We start from the raw sequence: 21,761 nt of genomic DNA, 5'->3' as shown, positions 1-21,761 counted from the left end.
GAAACATGGTCTGAATTTGGTCGAGGAAACACAGCCGAAACTAGAAGTGCTACCCATGGTGAGCAGTCCAAAGGATATTAAGCCAACAGCAACTCCACGTTGCGTGACGTGAAGACTGCTCAAATAGATATTTGAGGTCCACAGTTTGCGAGGTAAGAAAAAGCAATGCCAGTGCCTATCTGTCTCAGAGAAGTGATGTGAGTTACCTAATCTTAGGAGAGCTAAATAAAGGCGAAGTCTTACCCTAAGCAGCAGCAGCTTAGCCTCCTACTCAGCTCCATGGGGCTGGAAACAGGGGAGCTGAGAGGAGAGTGTCTCACATCGTAGAGCAAGCCCGTTCAGTTCAGCAGCTCCCGAGTGAGGAGGACAGCCGCCACATGAGCCCTGCACGGCCTGCCCGCGGCAGGGTCACCGCCCAGCTCCAGGGAGAGACTCCGTTTGTGAGAAGCGATTGGCATCAGCCTGCACGTTACTCACAAAATAAGAATTTTCGGCTGCAATCTGTTCTTACCAGCCTGGAAAGAGCACTCCCATCCACGCTGACCGCTAGTGTGTCCTACGACTCCCCATTCCTCTTCCCCTGCTCCCCAGGCCACCATCCTCCCCACGTGGTCTCCTTAAGGAAGTCAAGAGCTGGCTCTTGCAGACACTCAGCCCCCAAAGACGTCTCCTAAGGCGTGTGGGAAAGCAAGCACTCTGAATTACTTGGTCCCAACACCATGAGCTTGACCTACCCAGATAATGAAGCCAAACTGGATGCTTCTCCCTGTTTGATTGTGACGTGGAAGTCACCTGCATGGAACTTGGGTACAAAATCCAGACCACCACCACTGGAGGCAGGGAGGAGGCTGGGGTGGGGGGCAGGGCTGGGTCTTGACACAAGAAAGTTAAGGATGTGAGAAGCAAAGCTGGCGTGAGGACACCTGCCCCGTAGAGGACGCCTCTTCCAGTTGTCACAGCTCATCAGAGAGCCTGTTTCTACCCCAACAGAGGGCACAGGCAGCTCTGTCGTCTGCAGCAAAACACAGGGCAAGAGGAAGATGACAGCCCCATGAAGTCTGGAGCCGCCTTTTCACAGAAAGCCCCAGTGGAGGAGAGCAAACCCCCTAGAAATGCAGTATGGGTCTGCACAATTACAGACAGAGAAATCAGGAGACTTTCTAAATTTCTGTAAAAGCCTTGAAACAAGAGGATGTGACCATTTCAATATAGACTGATGCGGGATGGAAAAGAGGATATGGAAAATATGAAGAGCCACCACAGGAAAAAGAATTTATTAACCCAGTGCAGGAGAAAGATACTTCTAGGCTAAACCTGGCTCGGGCTTTTGCCAGGATGAAACTGAACCACACAGCCACGCTCCGTTACAACAGCGATGAACGGACACCACAGTGAAGTGGGCGCCAGACGCCTGCCCACACTCGCTCAAGTCTCCCGCCCCCGACGCCGCACAGCTGGGAAATATGTGTCAGAATGATAAACCAGGGCACCTCTGACCCGGTGACTTCACTTCTAGCAATCTACCCAAAGAAAACAACAAGCTAGGTCTGCACAGGTGTTTACAATAGTGAAAAATTGCAAACAAGCTAGTATCTAACAGTAGGAGTTTGGCTTTAAAAGTTATGATTTTTCTACAAAATGGAAACTATATATAGCCATTAAACAACCTTAAAAATTTAGTTATTAGCAGATGTTCATAACAGATTGCCAAGTGAAAAAATTAGTTTATAGGACAATCTCTAGGTTATACTTCCACTTTTATTAAAAGTGCATTGACGTGTAAATATGCATAAGACTGAAATGAAATATACCAATGTTAAAAATACTTACAGCTGGTTCGTCAGATAATAGGTGTGATGGTTTTTTTTTAATCTTGCTTGTATCTAATCAGTATGGATTCACGTATAATGAATAAATGTGTGATGGATAAGCTCTCCACCCCTGCAGAATGGTGCCTTCATATGGCTTATTCCTGCCACACATCATACAGGTGCGTCCCTCAAAAATCAGAGTCCCGTGAAAATTTAACAGAGATAACACTAAAAAGAAAAGGAAAAAAAATACCGAAGTCTCCCTAACTACCTGATTTCCCTTAAAAATAACCATATGGAAATCTTTTAGTGCCCAGCTGCTGTTTCATTTGGAAGATACAAGTATTCTGTTCCCCAGCACACGCAGGTTTACCCCGTATACCAGCTCACCTGATGAAACTGTAACCTTTGGTCACACGTGCCATTGACAATGGGATTGCATTTAAGCGGTGAGATGCTTTGAGTGGCGTAAGGTGTTGGAAATCTTGAACCACCAGTTGTTGGAGTTGACAGGGGTCGCTTCACAGAGGGGAGATCACAGACCCTCCGTGTTAGAGGAAACAACAGCCATCTGGCCCATGCCTCCTTCCAAGGCCGGGCTGCCCTCCGCCGTGCCCCCGCCTAGTGGCCGTCTGACCTAGGTCTGGAGACCCCTTCCACACCCTGTCCCTCTGCCCAAAACCTCCCCAAACAATCCGTCTTATCTTCAGACAGTCTCAGAACAGATGAAGGGGCTGGGAGCAGCTCAGGGAGACTCTGGTATTATTAGGTCAGGATATAATGAAAAGTAAATATTTGGTCTTTGTCTCTGGTTCCTGGCAGGCACGGGGCTCCCCAACCCTCAGCCTTTCTGGAGCAATGAGGGCCTTTTGTAGGTTAACGAGATGACTGGTGGCCGGGGGCCCCTCATAGCTTCAGGCTGGAGGCTGGCACCAGAGAGACCAAGGCAGATTAGAGGGGACCTCTCAGTGCCCCCTCTCAACCTTTGGGGAGGGGAAGGAGCTGGAGATGCAGTTAGTAACCACTGGCCAGTGATTTAATCAGTCATGCCAGCATTGTGGCACCTCCATAGAAACCCCTAAATGATGGGATTCGGGAGCTTCTGGGTTGGTGAACACATCAAGGTGCTGGCAAGGTGGTGAATCTGGGTGCCCAGTCTCATGGGGCTGAGCCCTTAACTTATGGGATCTGACGCTCACTCCAGGTAGACAGTGTCAGAAACCAACTGGCTTGTAGGACACCCAGCCGGTGTCAGAGTTGGAGACGTGGTGGAAAAGACACCATGCATTTCGAGTCAGAAGTGTTGTGGTAAAAATAGTTCAAGAGTTAAAAGCACATAAGAGAAAATCTTCAAACCAACTTCGCTAGTGCAAATACACTTACCCGATCAAAGCAGCCCAGGACCAACCTGCTAATCTTATCATCTGTGGCTCTATGAGAAGGAGTCAGCAAACAGACCTGTGGGCACACACCGAGCGTCAGCGACCTAATGTGCGAAGTCAGGAGACAGACGGACGACCGCCTGAGTTCAGCAGGCTGAGAGTAACACAGCTGCGCTTTCCAAGGGGCAGAGGGACGGGCACCGCTACACGGTCCTCTGCGTCCCAGGCACTGTGCTGAGCACTTCACACACGGCCTGCCTTAATCTTTTCCAGAACCCTACCAGGTGGGTGATATTGTCCCCATTTAACAGATAAATAAACTGAGTCTCAGAGAGGCTAACTAACTTCCCTGAAGTCGCACTGCAGGTAAATGGTGGAGCAGGAAAGTTTGCTTGGGTCTTTCTGAGTATGAAACACATCCTCTTAACCGCTGTGCAACACTGGCTCCCAGAAGCTGTTTTAGGCAAAGTGTCTCATTATTGGAATACTCTAGTGCACTGCAAGAGATCAGATATTCTCAAGGTCATCATCTTCATCATGCTCACTGTCACCATTAATAGTATTTCCTACAGGCCACATGTGTGGCTTCCCTGCAGGACTGGCCGTATGATTTATGCGGCCCAGTGGAAGATGAAACACAAGGACCTCATTACTAGGAATTTCAAGACAGTGGCTGCAGAGCGTTAAACCAAGGACAAGGCCCTTCCGGGCCCGGGGCCCTGTGCTGCTGCCCATCGTGTGCCCATGAAGCCGGCCCTGCTTCCCTGTGTTCCTCTGCTGGCACTCAAATAAAATAAGATTCTCTTGAATCAGAAATTCTTGTGGTAAAGAATTCATCCAGTGAGCTTTTCGACTGCCTTCATTATACACCCTGTGATTCCATGACATGAGAAACTCAACAATTGATTTAAAATGCCCCCGGCTAGACACTAAAGTCACAGCTGGCTGGAATTGTGACTTTCCTGCCCCCTGAAAACACGGGGACATCTTCATCTCGCTGACCAGCCTCAGCAGCTTAGCTCACAGGGGAGAAGGAAAGTCCTTGGTGGACAAACGTATGGACACATGGACTGGACGAGCCGGCTCCCCTGCGGCTGCGTCCCCAGGGAGGGTGTCCTGTAACACAAACAGCATCCTCAAGCCTGTTTCACCTGTGCCGCCCGGTTCCGGCTGGGTTGGGATACAGGCTGACTTCTAGGGCAGCTGGTCAGTCACTTTGAAAAGAGGAATATCTGATTTCAGGCTTCCATTCTTGCCGTGTTTATGCTGAGGCCTTTCTAGCCCTTTCAAAATGTGCTTTTCAATCCCTCAGATATCTTTTTCTCCTTCTTTAAAGGCCTCCCTTCTTCCCCATGTTGCCCCTTCACCCTATAAAGTCTGTCAATAGCCCAGACAGAGCCAGGCTGGACATACCCGAGCAGTGGGACCGGAAGTCTTGCTGAACCCCGCTGATGACTCTTAAGGAGAAGCCAGGAGGACCAGGACCAGGACCAGGACCAGGACCAGGTGGGAAACGGCGACTGCTGTCAGCTTGCTCTCAACCTCAGCCCGGCTGTCCCAGCATAGCCGCGGCTCCAGGCAGCTCTGGTCCCTGGCTGACTGAGCAACTCCAGGTCACTGGGAATGCAAACAATCAACGCCATGGGGCTTCCCTTCTTAAAAACCAAGGACCAGCCCACTGACCAGGAAGGGGGAGCTGCAGGAGCGCCACCATTGCCGCAGCCACAGCGCCCCTGGGCCGGCCGGGCCGTGTATGCAGATCCCAGTGGACCTGCCCGGACACCCGCTGAGAGTCTTCAGAGGGAGAGAAAAGGCAAATAAGGAAAAACGTGATCCGTGTATGCTTGGTCCTCCCAGCTAACAATGACTTCAATATCAGAGGAAACTAGAAAACACAGCGTCCCCACGTGGCTTCTGCTCTCCCCTCCACAGCGGCAGGTGCACTCGGCTCTGAATCTCGGAGGGAGCCGGCGTTTGCCTAAGGATGATGGGGGCGATTCAGGGGCAGATTTTCCCACAGGGCTGGGGAGAGGGTCCTACACCCGCCCTTTGTCCTTTCACACCAGGTCCGTCACTGAGAGTCAAGAGCGAAGGCACTTGGCAGTTTTTACTCTCTTATCCCACCAGGACATGACAAATAACTTCAACACGTACCACCACCAAAAACTCCAGAAAAGAACCCACTTCAGGAAATACACAAATCCCAAACATTGTCATGTAGGTGACCAGAAAACACATACCAACTAGAAGACATTATTTCTAGACACCTGGCTCTTTTTTCCCCCGACCACACTTGGAAGCTGGAGAAGAGAACTCTATTGGGAATGATTAAATACTTTCCAAATCTCTTTAAAAGTTAAAAGCATCGATCTAACAACAATGTTGTCAGCTTCAGGTAACTTTTCTTTTTCTAAATCAGTTTTTCAAGTAGTTGCACTGTTGGGCCTTGCATTTTATTCACTGATGCAATTTAAACACCATCTTTGACTTAAGAAATCCTTCGTTATATCTGAATATCAAATGCAAGCCAGCTTCTCCTTGTTTTCCGTCACAAGAAACAAGGAAAAGAAATAGAAAGACATCATTCTGAAAGGAGGCAGCCGGTCTTCGGAAAGATCTGGCCAAGGGGGGGCTCAAAAAATCTCATCTGATTAAACTTCACTGCATTTTCAAATAACAGCAGCTATGGGAGATTGCCATCTTTCCAGAGAGCAGCATGGGAACCCGACTGACTATGACAAGCACATTTTTGCCTTCACAAGATGAAGTGCTGTCCAACCAATTATTCTTGTCACCTACTGGAACTCTGTCAACCCTTAGCAGTCAAAAGGCAGGTTACTGACTGGCGGGCAGGGACATTCAACTAACCACCAGAACCTTAAAAAGAGGACATGTCCCAACAAGCAAAAGGACATGTGTTCTCAACTTTGGCCCTCCTTCCCTTAAAACCATCCTCTCTGCGCTCTCTATGCCCTTGCTCGTCTCTTTCCCAAGGCAGACAATTCAATTACACTAAGATGCATTGTGATAATGATCATAAGTTGGGGTGCAAAGAAATGAGTGTAGTCCTGATCCTCGGGGAGGTGCCAGGATCGTGAGCAGACAGACAAGAAAACACTCAGCACACTCTGTGATAATGAAGTCCTGGGAGAGGTCTGAACAAAGTGTGATCGGGAGAAACTCCCTTGAAGAGATTCAGCTCAGATGTCACCTCTTCTGAGAAGCCATCCGTCTGTCCCCAGGTTGAGGCGGATGAGTATGCAGTGAAGAAATGCTTCCTGAGTACACGGCGTTAGGATCTAGGGGATGCCACGATGAGCCAGCCCAGGAGAGTGCTTACACTCCGGTGAGGGAGACAGAGACAAACAAGGGGTAAATAAATAAAAATATTTAAAAACTGCAACTGATGCTGTGAAGGAAGCAAACAAAAGGAATGAAGTAGGACCAAGAAAGGGAGACCTATTTTCAGCGAAGTGATGAGAGCAAGCCTTGTGGTAAATGTCATTTAAGCTAAGAACTAAAGGATGTTCCAGGATAAGAGTGCGCCAGCCAACTGAAGAATGGTGGTAGGCGGAATAGAGGAACTGGTCCAGACAAAGGGAATGGGCCTAAGGTGGGTGAGACCGTGGAGTATTTGGAACTGAAAGTCAGGAGGCTACGCAGCTTCCAGTAGAGTGATGACAGTTGTCTGGGCTGATGTGATGACCATGGCAATGGAGAGAAAAGGCCAGACTTAAGGTACATTTTGGTGATATTTCTGAGAAAGCTTGTTGGCTGGGGCTGACGGAAGAGAAAAAAACAAGGATAAGACACACCTTTCTGGCTTTGAATATCTACCTGGGCGGTAATGCCATTCACTGAGACCGGGAAACTTGGGATGGAGTAAGGATGAGTCTGCAAAAAGAAATATCAAGAGTCCCATTGTACTCATGGTAATCTGGAGATGTCTGTGCACTCCACAGAGGGAGGTGTCAATTAGGTGGCAGCATATAGGCATCTGGAGCTTGGAGAAGAAAGGTCTGAGATGGAAAAATGCATTTTGGAGTTATCAGTATAGATGTGGATGAAAATGCCCAAGAAGCGATCCAAGGAGAATGCAGAGCAGAGAGTAGGGATCAAGGAGTCAGAGGAGGTTTCACAAGCTATGTAAGAGCACAAAGGAAGGGTCGGGGGAGGAAGAGAAGAACTCCAGCTAGGGAGACTTAGAAAGGTTTGTGGAAGGTGAATCTAAAAAAATAATAACAACCACTACTAAAACCTGTCCAGGTCTAGCTAGCTGTCCCGTCTGTCACATGACGGATCACCAGAGTGGACTGCAAGGGTCTGGCAGTCTAGGCCCTTGACCTTTTCCTCCCCTTGGTTCTGAGTTGTCCTTTCCTATGCTGTGGGATCAGTCAAATAGGGAGGCCACAGGGAGCTTTGACCAAGTACTCACAGAGCCACCCCGCCCTCTCCTGCAGGAACCTCAAAGCCAGCAGTGAATTGCACTCTGCTTCTAATCCTTTCCTTCAGCAGCTTCTTCCACAAAGGGTACCCAACACCTCATCATCACTAATCAAACATTTCCCTTGGCATATGCACATGCTTACATCACACTCACTCTAAAAGCAAAACCAACAGGCCACAATGGAGTCCTGCTCTCCCCCGCATCCACCTTCCCATTAGCGTCCTCTCTTGACTGCCCCCTTGGAAAAATAATTACATTCATCTCTCTCCACCCATTCTCAGCCCACACCAACACGGTGACAGCAGCTACCACTTTGCTGACCCTGCTCTGGCACAGGTCAGTGATGGCCTTGAAATCGATTAATCTGGTGAGCACTTTTCAGTACTTAGTTGTTTGACCTCTACAGCATGTGGCACTGTTGCCCACTCCTAGACACCTGCCCTCTCCTGACTCCCCTCCTTACTTCTCAGCCTCGTGTGCACCCTGAAGCGCCTCCCTCTGTCCATCTACAGTCACAAGAGCTCCCCGCAACTCTTCCTGCAGACCCTTTTCTTTCTAGCTTCATGATCTGTCTGGGTGAGCTCATTGACCTCTATGATCATAAATATCACCCCATAAAGGCCCAGCCTCTCACACATCCAACTCCTCAGTGAGCATCTCCACCTGATGTCCCACAAAAAAGTCTAACCCGGGATGCTGAACCAGACTCATCCCCTTCTCCTTCAAACGTGCCACCTCTCTCCGAAATTCCTTTTCTGAACCCTCCCCCACCTCCAGCTGCTCAAGCCAGGAATCCCGAGTGGCTCCATGCCTCCCTCCGGCTCAGCCACTCTGCGCATTTGGTCACTCAGTCCTTCGAGACATCCTCAGAGTCTGGTAATGCATATACCTCCCTGTGCCCTAACTTGGGCCATATCTCCCCCCTGAATCATGACTGTCATCTTCTAACTAGTCTCAGTGCCCCTGTCTCATCCCCGTCCGCAATTCCTATTTTACCCAACATTGGTATAATAATTATAACAACAAAGACTTGGAGAGAACCCAAATGTCTATCAATCAGGGACTGTTTAAATCAATTATCATACAAGCAGACAGTGGACTAGTATCAAATATACATATATACACGTACAACATATAATATCACATGCGTGTGTACCCAGAGAGATTAAATGAAAGCAAGTTGCAGAACAGTCCGCACAACATGATGCAACTTGCATATTAAGAATAGCATGTTTACACAGGCATAGAAAAACATCTCAAAGAATAGATTAAAAAACTGAGTATTTCCAGAGAGCAGAATTAGGGTGAGAGGCCGTCTTTTACCTCTTTACTTTATGCCATTCTGAAATATTTGAAGTTTGGCTTTTTGTTTGTTTGTTTGTTTATAATGTCACTTTTTTTGTTGTGGGAAAAGAGCCACTGATCCAGAGAACAAAAAGTTTAAAAAGTTTATTTTTTTGACAGTGGATAGTGAATTCTTCGTATCCTTTTATTTGGCTGATAGTTATAGTCTATGTGCAAAATTTTCTAAATCTACATTTTCTAAATGTAGATTGAATATAATCGGTGTTGTCTTTACCCACATACTGGAAACGTGCACAGTATCTCTCTGCCGTAGTACGTAACAGACGTGTAACTCTTAAAAACAGGGAGTGAAAGGAAGGAAAGACAGTTTTCGATGTTGGCTTGCTTTACCTTCTATTAGGCTACAGCTGAGCCATTTGAATGAAGCTGTTGTACCAACAGAAACACAAAAATATTGCCAATCAATGTCTTGGTCTCAGAAAACAGTCAACCGCTGTGAGGAAATGAGGGGAAATATCCACGGAAGCGTAATCTACCAGGCCTTGGATAGTGTACAAGCCTTCTTTCATCTCTGAACTTTATCTCAGTGTTTACCAAGGGAAGAGAGCAGAGAGGTGTCAACACACCCACGCCTTTGGCGGGAGGCTGACAATGCAGTGGGCATTCCAGAGAGGGGCTCACCGCCACCGTTTCTCAAGGCGAAGGCTCTCTAGGAACTAACACCGGTAGGAACATAGAAACAGCTGCTGTCAGCACTGGAAATATCAGTAATAGCTATACTCTGCTTCCCAATATATTTATCTATTGTGCTTTCTGGTCCCTTCCATTAACCAGAGTTGGTTTCCCTGTCTTAGGCAGCAATTTCAGATAACCATCCTCCTGTTGGACCAGATCCCCTTGGAAGGTCTGGAGTGAAGAGAAAGGCTTCTGTCATCTGCCCTTTGGGCTGTGTGGTCACGGCTAAAACTGAGGAAGGTAATGCCTGCTAGTTTTCTCCATCCTTGCTCACCAGAATCTACCTTCCCCCACCCTTTTTCCCCAACACACACTCCTTTTAAGGTATAGCATTTTATTACAGGTGATAGCTTTATGGAGGCCTGGATATTCAAATTGAAAGTAACTGTTTTATGATCTCTCAAACATTTGAGAATTGGAGTCAATAATGGATGCTCTGATGTGCTGCCCAGACCCCCAAGCCCCCGCCTTCAGGACCGACAGATTTGTTCTCCCAGCTGCTGGGAGTGTTGATAAGTGACAACACATCAACCATGTGCCCCTCTAAAGCCATGCCTTGGACTCACCCAGGGCCATGCCCGCTGCCCGACCGCAGCCAGTCCAGTGGCTGGTTGATGCAATGGTGGAAAGGCCAGACATCCTTCCTCCATTTGGAAGGGCCAGCCCTGCACCACAGCTTCCTGTGGGACGTGCTGAGCCCTTGGCAGTGAGTGTTTCCACTTCTCCCTCCAGCCACCCTTGCTTCCCTCTCTCATCCACAGCGATTGACGCTGAGAGCCCCCTCAACAAACATCATGCACACAAGTCTCCACCTCAGAGAGTTTCCCAGGACCAACCAGCAACAATGCCTCAAACCCAGTGTACCAATGTCCTGAAAAGAACCCAAATTTGACTATTCTCAGACTAATCAATAAACTCCTACAAATGATTAGTGCTTCATTTGAAATGTTAGCAATTAATCATGATCGAAAAATCAATGATCCCTCACAGCTTCTATCCTATGATGATTTTACTACTATCTGCTCATCGATGACTTTGAATCCCAGGAAAACACTAGGGGAATAGATTCAGCCTATAATTCCATTACTCTCTATTCTATTCTCAGAAAATTAGTCCAATATTTATTTTTGACACTTTTTTTAGACCATACGTTTTATCCAAATACAAAAGTTAGGGGCCGGCCCCGTGGCTGAGTGGTTGAGTTCTCGCGCTCCGTTTTGGCAGCCCAGGGTTTCAGTGGTCGGATCCTGGGCGTGGACATGGCACCGCTCATCAGGCCACATTGAGGTGGCATCCCACATGCCACAACTAGAAGGACCCACAACTAAAATATACAACTATGTACTTGGGGGATTTGGGGAGAAAAAGCAGGGAAAATAAAAAAAGATTGGCAACGGTTATTAGCTCAGATGCCAATCTTCAAAAAAAAAAATTAATAGCCGAACCAATCCCCTGGGACCATCAGTCCCTTTAGAGTGTCTGAGATGAGTGTTGTCAGCTGATATCCATCCATTTCACCCCTAGACAAGTTTGTCTAATTGTGCTTGGTTCATGCTGACTTCCACCCACTTCCTAACAAAGCTGGCTATCAGATCACAACTGTCCACTTAAGCAAAGACTGAGATAAAAACAAAAACTCAGTTGGGTCTGCAGAAGCTGGCCCTGCCTGACACCGAATGGAGAAGGACGCGTTCCGCCTTTCACCTGTTTCCTTTGACTTCACCTCCCTTCGGGCACTGCTATTGCTTCTTCCACCTGGAATTCTCTGGTTTAAAGTCTACAAACTGGGTCTGACCGTGGTTCGCAGCTGCCCAGACTTATTCCCACATTTTTTATGGTAGCATTTTCTTTGGATTGTCGCATCTCCACTCAAAGATAAGTTCACTTCTTTCTGTGACCATTGCTGTCCTTCTTGTGCATTGCCTCTTAAATTCTTTATCATCTCTCTTGGCAGGGATACTGGCTGTCTTGCTTCCTTTGACCAAAATGATCAGAGACACCCAGTGGAGAAAAACAAACCAACGATGGAGGGCCCGTGAAATTTTAAGGAAATGTGAATTAATTGCAAAATGTGGATAATATGAAACACAGTAGAATCAGATGACAAAAAAAAAAAAGGCACCTAATAATGGCATAAGGTTGAAATTTCTCAAAGCTTCAGTTTTTCCATCTGTAAAATGAGCATAATATTCCATAGGAGTTTTCGAAGGATTTAATAAAGTCACGTATGTATAGTCACACAGACTCAGAATAAGTTTAAATGAAGGGTCCTATTCATATTTGTTTGTAATGATATCTATGAACACTGTTGATATATGGCAATCGTTTCACGAATACCAAATGACGTATTTGGTGGAGACACTTTTTAATCAAAAGAGAATGGACAGCTGTGGGAACTGGGACTCCCGAAGGCCCAGGGGCTTCCGAAGGACGTCAAACCACCAGTCTGGACAAAGGGCTGACATTTACTGCCACCTGTAGGGTGATTAGCAAACTGTGCCACTCTTAAAAATACACAGAAATATGGCCTCTGAAAGATTCCTTCCTTAATTTAAAAGGCATCCTTCGGTCATCACTGTTTGCATATGTTGCAAAAAACAAACCAACAGCAACAACAGCATCAGCCCCACTTCTAAAGGGTCAGTGCTAGTAGCTGATTGAGGAAAGTGGGTAAGTTAAGTCACAATCCTAAACAGCCACACTTGAAAATCACATAAGAAAGGATAAACTCCAGGGCCTACTAAGTGCTCAGCTAGATCAGCCACTAAGAAGTACATGCCCAAGGCTAGTATTCCAAAGGAGGGGACCCACGGGGCCGTGCCCTGGGCTGCTTCAAAGTGCTGCCTCTGGATAAGACAACGCTGTTAGCGTCCTGACAGCCAATAAGGACAGAAGAACTCTCCGTTAAGAACAACCCGGAGCAAAGTTACAGGAAATAACAAGAAGACAGTGGTGAAGGAGTTACAAAGAAAATTGGAATCACCTTTCAATGCATAAAAATAAGATTTGGAAGAATTCTTCCAATCCACAACCAGTAGGCAGTGCACACTGTAAAAGGGTGGGACCCAAGCTCACATCCTTTCAATGGCTGCCTTAGGGAAGTCAGGGGTGAAGCAGGTTACATGAGCAAGTCGTCTCAGAGAAGACTGTCCGACCTAGAGGGCACATGCCCTGTGTCAGAGGACACTGTTCCCAGGGCCAGCTGACCCCAGCCCTGTGGGACTAAGCAGCATATCCTAGTGGTTAGGGCCATGGGTTCCGGAGCCAGGCTGCCTGGGTTTAAGGCCTGGCTTTACCACTCACTAGCTGTGAAATCTTGGGCAAGTTACTTAATCTTTCTGTGCCTCAGTTTCCATACCTGTAAAATGGGAATAATAGTCCCTGTGCATGATATTGTTGTGGGGATTTAAAAATACTTGTAAAGTGTTTTAAACAACGCAGGGCTGTAATCACTCAATAAACGGTACGAAGAAAGAAGGGGAGGTCCTTTGTCATCAGGTTTCCCAAAGTTTGAGAGAAGCCAGAATCGGGATATTTTTTAGGTGAAATATTATTAAGTATAAGTAAATAATTCAAAGATTCTCAAAATCCTGTGTGAGCCAAAACATACAGGCCTATGGGCCACATGCAGTCCAGAGGCGTCTGATGCCTCGCGCCTCGTGCTGTGGGAGGAGCAAAGCTCAGGAGGCAGACAGGCCTCAGACCCGCTTCCCACTTTGCCCCCGGCTCCATGATGCTGAGAGAACAGTGGCTGGAACCCGGGAGGCAGGAGCCCACCACGGAAAGTCGTGTGACAGATTACGAGGAGCGAGTGACAGATGGCACTCCCGCCCAAATGTAATAAAGAAAGTGCTCTCTGAGACTTCAAGGAAGGCGCTAATATACAGGGGGTGTGGGTGTGGGGAGAAATAGCTCCCTCCTCATCCCTAGGGGCTTGATTCAAGGTCTAGAATGTGTACCATCATCTACCCTAGAGGGCTCTGCGAGTGACACACACCCACTCCAGCCGCCAAAATAGAGTCCTTCCCTTCACTCCATTTTCAAAGGACAATTTCTCCTTTAAAATTGCCCAGTGAGTCCATATCCACAGCAGCTGCCAAGATGGACAGATACACCGGCCGGCCGGCCATTCAGCAGACGGCAGTCAGACCTGCCAGTCTACGTGCAAAACTAAATAAATACAAGAATGAAAGGCAAGGAAACGAGTATCAACACCATTGAAAAACAACCATTTTAAAACAAAAAAAAGCACTAAGAAAATGAGGTATTCTTTTTCAAAGTTTAAGCTTCTGCCCTTTTCTTCATTCTCCTTCAATATTGCAAGCCCACTGTCTTTTCTGGCATCATTTGAAGCCAACCAGACAGATTTATAACAAGATGCTGGTCCTTTTTGATTCTACTGACAAATATGCAGCCCATCTGCCTCCCATCAACGACGGAGCACGTGAAGATGGAGCAACAAGATATTTTTAAACACTCCTTTAATTAATTCATTCCAAGGGCTTGGCACATGGTGGTCGAGGGATGAGTGGTGGCAGTGGCGGGAGAGACCAGTGCAATCATGGTAAATAGAGAGATTTGCCGTAATCTGGATTCCAAAGCCCTTGCTACGAAGTCCGCTGCGTGCCCCAACAGCTGCTGAGGGTACGGAAAAGGGGCCTGCGTTGAGGCAGGCTGCGGCCTATGTTAGAGTTTTCAGACTTCCAGGACAAGTGCTTAAAATGCAAATAAAACTAAAATTTTATCTTGAGGATGACTCTTCTGCCCACTATGGCTAGAAGATTTTAAATTATCAGTGTCTTATTTGATAAAAATAATTACAGCAGGCGACTGAAATGAAGAGCAGAGTCAGTGTGTTCCGAGAGGCAAGCCAGTCCCATGGGGGGAAAAATCAGTACAGAGGACAATTTAGTTTGCCTTTACAAGGGGGAAAACCAGACATCTGGGCATTGTCTGATACAGCCGTGGAGGAGGGTGGAGAGGGGAGATTTTCATTGAAATCAACCTGTGTGGAGCTTCAAACTGTGAAAAAGCTTTGCAATCCTGGATCTGTAGGATTCATGGCACACTGACCCAGAAATCTCAGACTTAGCTGTTAAATATTGCCTGTTTTTGCAGCCGAAGGACCATCTCTTAAGGACTTTTCCTAGTCTGACAATTCCCTTACATCTGAAGCCAGAGGAGACAGCAGCTAATTGTGTCACATGAAAGAGGAGAAGAAGTGGCCATTGCTCCTGATGGACAGACTCATCTTTTGGTTTTTAACATCCTGGCTTTTCCACTTCCCAAGTTTCATTTGGATTTAGAAATTAATTCTTGAGAATTAAGCTTCCGACCGCTCACAAGAGACTGTCTTAACAAAACGAAACAGCTTTCTCACAGTCCCACTAACATCTATTTTACCCAGGGAGGCTGATTTTTATATTCCTGAAAATGAGAAAATGAGAAATGAAAACCACAGCGACGGCTAAGGCGTGCAATATGCAAACCCCTCTGGACCCCGAACCGCACGCCCTCCACTCACTTCCTAATAAGTCCACTGCGTGGCTCTTCCTCTGACCGCCTCAGCCTCATTCCTGAGGGGAAGAGCGAGAAGGCAATCGTTTTGCTTTTGTTTGCTTGAAATAATAAATCCAGAGTTCTCCCTTGCCAGGGTCTTTTGCTGTCAGCAGTTTTCTGTTTCATTTGCTTTCTAAGTTAAACTGAAACCCAAGCTCTCACGGTTGGCTTTTGCCCTGACCCCTTGGCTCCTGGGAACTGATCAGAAGGCAGATGGCCTTGGGTCCCTGACATACATGGTCACCGAGCCGCCCCCTAGCCCCAGAACGTATTTCTAAAATGTCCACCTCCACAGCGTCTGGGCATCCAATAATCTCAGTCCATAATGGACACTAACCTGTCTGCCACCAGCTTCTCATAATCTCTTTCCAATTTGGGTCTGAGACCCAAAATCGTAATTCTAGCCATGTCAGGAGACTCAGAAAAAAGAATGCTCAGCTATCAAATTAGACCCTGCTCTGCAAGAAAATACCTCTCAGGGCCTGGGAATTCCCAGAGTCCACTGCTGACTTTTATAGAAACTGGATACTAATGATCCCAATTCCAAATAACCAGAAACCTCAAATAACCAGACCCTGTTTGAGTATGCTTTGCAAAAGCAAAGACCAAGTGCACAGGCTGATAATAAGAATATTCCAAAAGGCAATTTGCAGGGTGTGTACGCCAAGGGTTTGAGAGCAAGCTGGTAACTTTCTGTGCCAGACATGCCTCGTACACTCTTCAGTGATAACTGACACTTCCAGATGACAACCCACAGGTCCTGCCAAGTCCTGGGATCTTCCTGGAAAGATGACGCCACGTTCTATACCATCTTATTCTTAAAGCTCAAGCTCATTGGACTGCCTGCTTCACAGTTATTGGAAGAATCAAATGTGATTATGCACAAAAACAAGCTTTAAAGTGGAGAGCTAAACAAACAGAAGATGTCACTATTGCTTCTAATAATTCTTTAAAAATTGGTAATCGACATATGTTGCTGACTAACTACATCATCAAATAAGTGGTAACCGGGATGGTCAGTTTACCATACTGCCCCGGGCCCCAACATTCTGGGTCAGAGTTGAACTGATATGACATACACTGAAAGCATATAACCATATTGCTATTTTCGCTTCTTTCGCAGCAACATATGTTTCAAGGAAACAGCTTCAACCTTGTAAGAAGGAAAAGGCTAACAAAGGAGACCAGCCTGAGGATTCTCGGTGAACTTCCCTTTATAAAGCACCTTAACCAAAGACATGGGATGAGGAGAGAGGATCTCACCAAACGATATGGACAATTTCCTAACCAAAGTCCTCGCCTGGAGCCAGCCTTCTCGAAGCCGGCTCCCAGACCGGTCATGCCTTTGCACCCCCGGGGTGCCCAGCATGTGAGAGCCACCCAACAAGTACTCAGTCAGAGCTCCTGGAAGAAAAGGTGGAAGAAAGGAAGAGAAGAAGCAAGGAAAGACCAGGGCTTCTGAGAACGTCACGTGCTCATCAGTTACTGCTCCTAACTGATCATAGGTCATAGATTTTTATGTGTTTGCCAACCTTTCAAATTTTCTCAATTCTTTTATCTCCTAAATACAAATTTCTTTGGCCAACCTTTTCTTAACTACGCACAGTGCACAAATGCGCATTAATTGCAGGTCAGTCTTTTAAAAATACTGAAAATCACTTCTGCTCTATATTTAACGTCAAATCATTTGGCAGTTCTCATTTAGGACAAAGGTGAGATAAACACACTTAATTTGGGTTTTTTGTTGTTGTCTTAACCCCTCCGTTCACTATCCAGCCATCAAAATAAGGAGCGAGTTGGATGCAGAATTTGAGAGACCACCACCATCCATCTCTTTCAGAGATGTTTTCCGACCTCGCCTTTACCAGCAGGGCTAAACCTGGAAGGCGCTGAAGGCAGCCCCAACTGCCTCTGCATCTTTGCTAATAGGAAAAGCTGTTTAATCAAACAGGGGAAGGCACTGAGGCTGAGCCATACGGGCTGTTAATATTTAATTCCAAAAATCTGCGTTAGCACGATGTACCACCCTCCTTGTACACAGGTGTCTTTCCAGAGCATCCTTTTGAAGAAATAATAATCCAAAAGGTCCACACTGCTGGACTGTTAGGACGAAAAGAAAGAAGAAATCTCAGGCTACCACAAAATGCCAGACCCCTCTGGAAGGACTCCAGGAGACAGAAGAGGGACGAGTTCCTTCTCCTGGACACAGAGAGACAGTTTCAGAAATATTTTCCCTTTTCGGAGTTGAAGTCTAGAGATCTGAGTTTGGAACAAGCTCTTTGCTCCTAGAGACTCATTCCCCCAAAATAAACGTGCAGAGTTGGTAAAATTTATTAGAGAGAAACTCCGGAAAGCGCCCGCCCTAAGGACTCTACGCCTGTGCGCAGAGGAGCTGCGGCTATTTGCTTTCCGCATAATATGGATCCAGTGATCTCCTGCAAGTGGCTAGTGCAATTGTGTGAATTAACCAACGGATGAGCCCCCTAAGCAGTCCTTTTATTCCTGCCCAGCCTCAACCAAGCCAGAAAAGTTTTCTGGGAGACACAATTCCAGGGACGTTGTTCTAGCCCTTTCTTTTGAGGTGTGAGTGTTCAAGGCATCCTCGCAGCACCATCTCCCTCTTGCTAGGACAGCTGTCCTTATTTATCACTGGAAACATTCTCCATCCAACTGCAACCTCAGGAAGCAGGAGGCCACGGGCAGAACGGGGAAGCCAATGGGGACTCCTGTCTCTGCCCCAAACCACTTATTTTCCCGCTTCTTCCTGGGAAGCACCCAAATCTCTTCCACTCTTCCTTAGAGCCGGCCAGGGAGATTCCACCATCCGGGGACAAGAAGCGATCCGAGCAGGCCGGCATCCACTCGGCCATTCTGCAAACCTGACATTCAAGGCCGCGCGCGCTGGTCCTCGCCCCGCCCCGGCCCCGGTCCGGCTCACGCTCATTCATTCCCTGCCGGTCCCACCATCCAGCCCGCGCCGCGCTCCACGCGCCGCTTCCCCGGGCAACGTCTGCCGCTCACGCCGTGCCCAATCCCTTATTGTTTTTAAACCTCAAAAGTAACCACCAGAGGATTTTTTTCCCCACACTCTTTTTCACACATCCTTCGAACCCTTTAGATTAAAATAAAACAATCCTCCATCTCTCGCATCTTCAGAAGGTTAAGCGGCAATCTTCAAGAGAGAAAATCAATGCCCTCCCCACCATCCCATCCCCTCCCCGCCCCCCCGCCAAGCCATCGCTCCGCCAGGGTCTCAGAGGCCTGGCGCCGACATCTGTCTCTCCCCATCCCGGAGAGGGGGCCACAAACCCGCGCGCGCCCCCCGCTTCCCTGCGGGTACGAGAAAAGCCCCCTCACCCTTCGGTGGATGCCATGGTGTGGGGAACGCCCCCTCCTCTTCGGCACGATCCGGCAGCGGCGGCGAGGGAGAGAGCGCGCGCCGGGGTGAGCGCGAGTGTGGCCGGGCGCCGTATTTAAGGGGGGCCTCTCCCCGCCCTCCCACCCCCTCCGGGGTAAGCCCTTCAGCGCCTCCAGGGGCGCAGGAGGCTCCAGCGGGCGCTAATCCGCGTCTCGGCTCTCCACCGCGCGCGCCCCGCGCTCCCCTCCGCCGGCCTGGGTGGCGCTCGGCGGGGCGCTCGGCAGGCTCGGGGCTGGCCTCCCCGAGAGCGCGCCGCCCCCGGGGCTGCGGGAGGGCGCGCTGGAACCGTGCGTCGCTGCCGCCGCCGCTGCCACCTGTGTTTGCCGCGGGGCTCGCAGGCACGGCGAGTGGCGGAGCGCGGGCAGGGAGGGTGGTGGCAGGCGAGGACGAGGAGTGCGTGTGCGGTGAGTGTGCAGGGAAGTGTGTGCGTGCGCGCGTGTGCGGGTGTGTGCGCGCCGGGGGAGGCGGTGGAGGCCGCTGCGCCCTGGCTCCGCGCCGCCGGGGAGGGATTGCGAGGTTTAGCCCCGCCGGAGCTGGGGATTTGCAGGCGATCCCTCTCTATTTTCGTCGAGAGCTGACATCACCCGCGCCGCCGCCTCGGGAGACTCCTTTAACTGCCGCCCCCTCGCCCCCCATCTCGAGACGCCGTCCCTCCTCCGCCACCCCTCCCCCCAGCCTCTCGCCATAAATTAGCCGAATAAGAAAAGAGGCCCCGCTGGTCGCCCGGGAAGGCCTGGGCAGCCGTGGCAGGAGCCCAAGATCTAAGGAGACGCTATTGTTTCCTCTGAAGCCCGCGTGGCCTCGGGTCACCTCGCGCGGGGCGAAGCTCAGGCCACGGCGCGGAGACCTGGGGTGCCCCTCCATCCCCGCCTCCCTCGAGCAGCTCTGGGCGCTGCGCCTCACTCCTGGGCACACTTGCTCCGGCTCACACTCACCCTCAAGCTCATCCTCACAGGCGGCACACCCACCCCGTCCTCCCACGTCTCCGGTACCCGGGCCCGCGGAACCCAAGCGGCTGAAGCGCAGCCCAGCTGCGCGCCCTCCCCCGTCGCGGCCCAAATAAATCTCTGGCCTTCAATTATTCATCGGGATTAATATTAATGCAGCTCCCTGCGGGCGGCGGGCGGGGTGTTGGGGAGGTCGCGGTTTTTTGTAAGCCGAGGGCAGTTGGCCCTGGGGGCGCACGCTGGCAAGGTACGGAGAGCCGGCCGAGGCTAGCGGCGGGGGACGCGTCTCCACCCCCTCGGCCCCGCTCCCGGTTGGCTTCTGAGCCCGGGGGCGGCGCGCGCAGACAGATGGGCTCGGGGAAGGGAGGGTCCGAGCCTCCCCGCCGGCTTTGCATAACAATGACGAGACCCGTGCAGATTTTATCTTTGGGACACAGCTGACACCTACAGCTGCACCACCTGCCGGACGCTGTGAACGCCGGGGAGCGAAAGCCTCACTTTCCTCCTCTGGAAAATGGGACCAAAAATAACCCTCTTTGCAGGGCCGCGGTGAGAATTAAACAGGCTCTCTTGCGAGAGGGATTTGCAAGTGCCAACGCGCCAGAGAGCCGTCAGCGGTGCTAGCCCGTCCCTTGGAACCTGCCAGGCTCTTCCCAGCGGGTCTTGGAACCACGCCGCTCTGGTAGCGTCCGCTCGTCGTTCCTCCCCAGTCTTCTTCCCTCCCAGGGGGAGCGCTCTTCAGTCCCTTGTTGGAGGACGGAGCGCGACGAGCCGCGTGGAGACGCGCGGAGCGCATCCCGGGACCTGCCGAGAGAGGCGGAGTCCCAGCCAGACGGCTTCGAGGTTCAGCGCCAGGCGCAGGCGTCCCGGAGGGCGAGTTCTTCACCACCTTCCCGTCGAGTAATCCGGGGCAAATTCCTCAACCTTTCCTCCTCCCATCTGCAAAACGGGAGTAACATTCCCAACCTCTCAGTGCCGAGAGAACTCAGTGAAATGTAAAAGATACGCAAAGCTCTTAAACTAGAGTCTGGCACCCAGTAAACCCTCAAAACTTGTTCGGTTAAGTCTGAGAGTCGTTGGAGGATAGTTGCTTGAGCACGAGATCCAAGGATGAACACGCAGCTGAGAGCAATAACAAGAGCAAATAACTAAACAGAAGTCTAAAAATAATGAATCTCTGCTCACCTCCTCTCTTCACCTCCCTTCCCAAAATCTGAGTCCGAACATCTTCCTCCATGCTGCCTTCCTCCTTCTCTCCCCTTCCCTTTCCTGCTCTCTCTCTTGCGTGTCTGCCCCGTTAGATTAAACCGATCTGTATCTTAATCATCCCGGGGCCCTTCACAACCCCTCTAATTCTGCATTTCCTTTTTTAAAATTTAGTGATTAAATTAATACGTTAATCTGTATTACATTAACACAATCGGGTACATGTATTTAAAAATAATCATTTGTACATGAAAAACTGCCGTCCTGCACGTTGGCGATCTGTTCGACGCTGCCTTCTCTTTAGCCCCCACCGAAGGGAGATGCGTGCGTTTGTGTCGGAAGTCGTCGGGGGCAGAAGCTTTACACTCTCATTTTGTCTTTACAGTTTAGGGCCTTTACCTCCCTTTCTGCTGAGGTGGCAGCTGGAGAACAAAGCCCTGGGACTCTCCCCCAGGCCGAGACGTTAATGATCCCAGCAGCTCTACCGCAACCCCCTTTAAGACGAGCATGAATGAACTCCTCCATCGTGATCCCCCAGTGGCTGCGCGCAGGCGTGGAGGGCGGCGCCGCAGGACTCGGCGCTGCTGCAGGGAGCAGGGCTCCTGGTGGTCCGTCAACACAGAGTAAGGAAAGGAAAAGAAAAGGGGTACTTTCACTTTTTAAACCAATTAAAAAATACTCTCAGGGCATTATGCTAATGAGATCAGTCAGACAGAGACAGACAAATACTGTAGGGTATCATGTATATGTGGAGTCTAAAAAAGCCAAACATAAAAACAGAGTAGAATGGTGGTTACCAGGGGCTGACGGGTAAGGGAATGGGGAGATGCTCTTTAAGGATACAAACTTGCAAGCAGTGGATAAATTAGTCCTGGAAATCTAACGCACAGCATAGTGATTATAGTCGACAATACTTTATTAAAAACTTCAGTGTTGCTAAGAGGCTAGGTA

The 21,761-nt window shown here is 49.2% G+C and overlaps 1 protein-coding gene across 1 annotated transcript in view; it reads right to left on the bottom strand.

Annotated features, from left to right (window-relative positions):
- The window catches only part of SLC1A2 (solute carrier family 1 member 2), a 134,814-nt gene extending 116,109 nt beyond the window's left edge, over positions 1-18,705 (bottom strand). Inside the window, exon 1 of the mRNA XM_046643856.1 lies at positions 18,597-18,705. Coding sequence (XP_046499812.1) covers positions 18,597-18,613 — 17 coding nt within the window. The 5' untranslated portion in view covers positions 18,614-18,705. The remainder of the gene's footprint in view (positions 1-18,596) is intronic.
- Positions 18,706-21,761: the final 3,056 nt, after the last annotated feature.

This window comes from Equus quagga, chromosome 17 (genome assembly GCF_021613505.1).
Source record: "Equus quagga isolate Etosha38 chromosome 17, UCLA_HA_Equagga_1.0, whole genome shotgun sequence".
In the NCBI taxonomy this organism is placed as follows: domain Eukaryota; kingdom Metazoa; phylum Chordata; class Mammalia; order Perissodactyla; family Equidae; genus Equus; species Equus quagga.
This window is presented reverse-complemented; position numbering and strand designations above follow the sequence as displayed.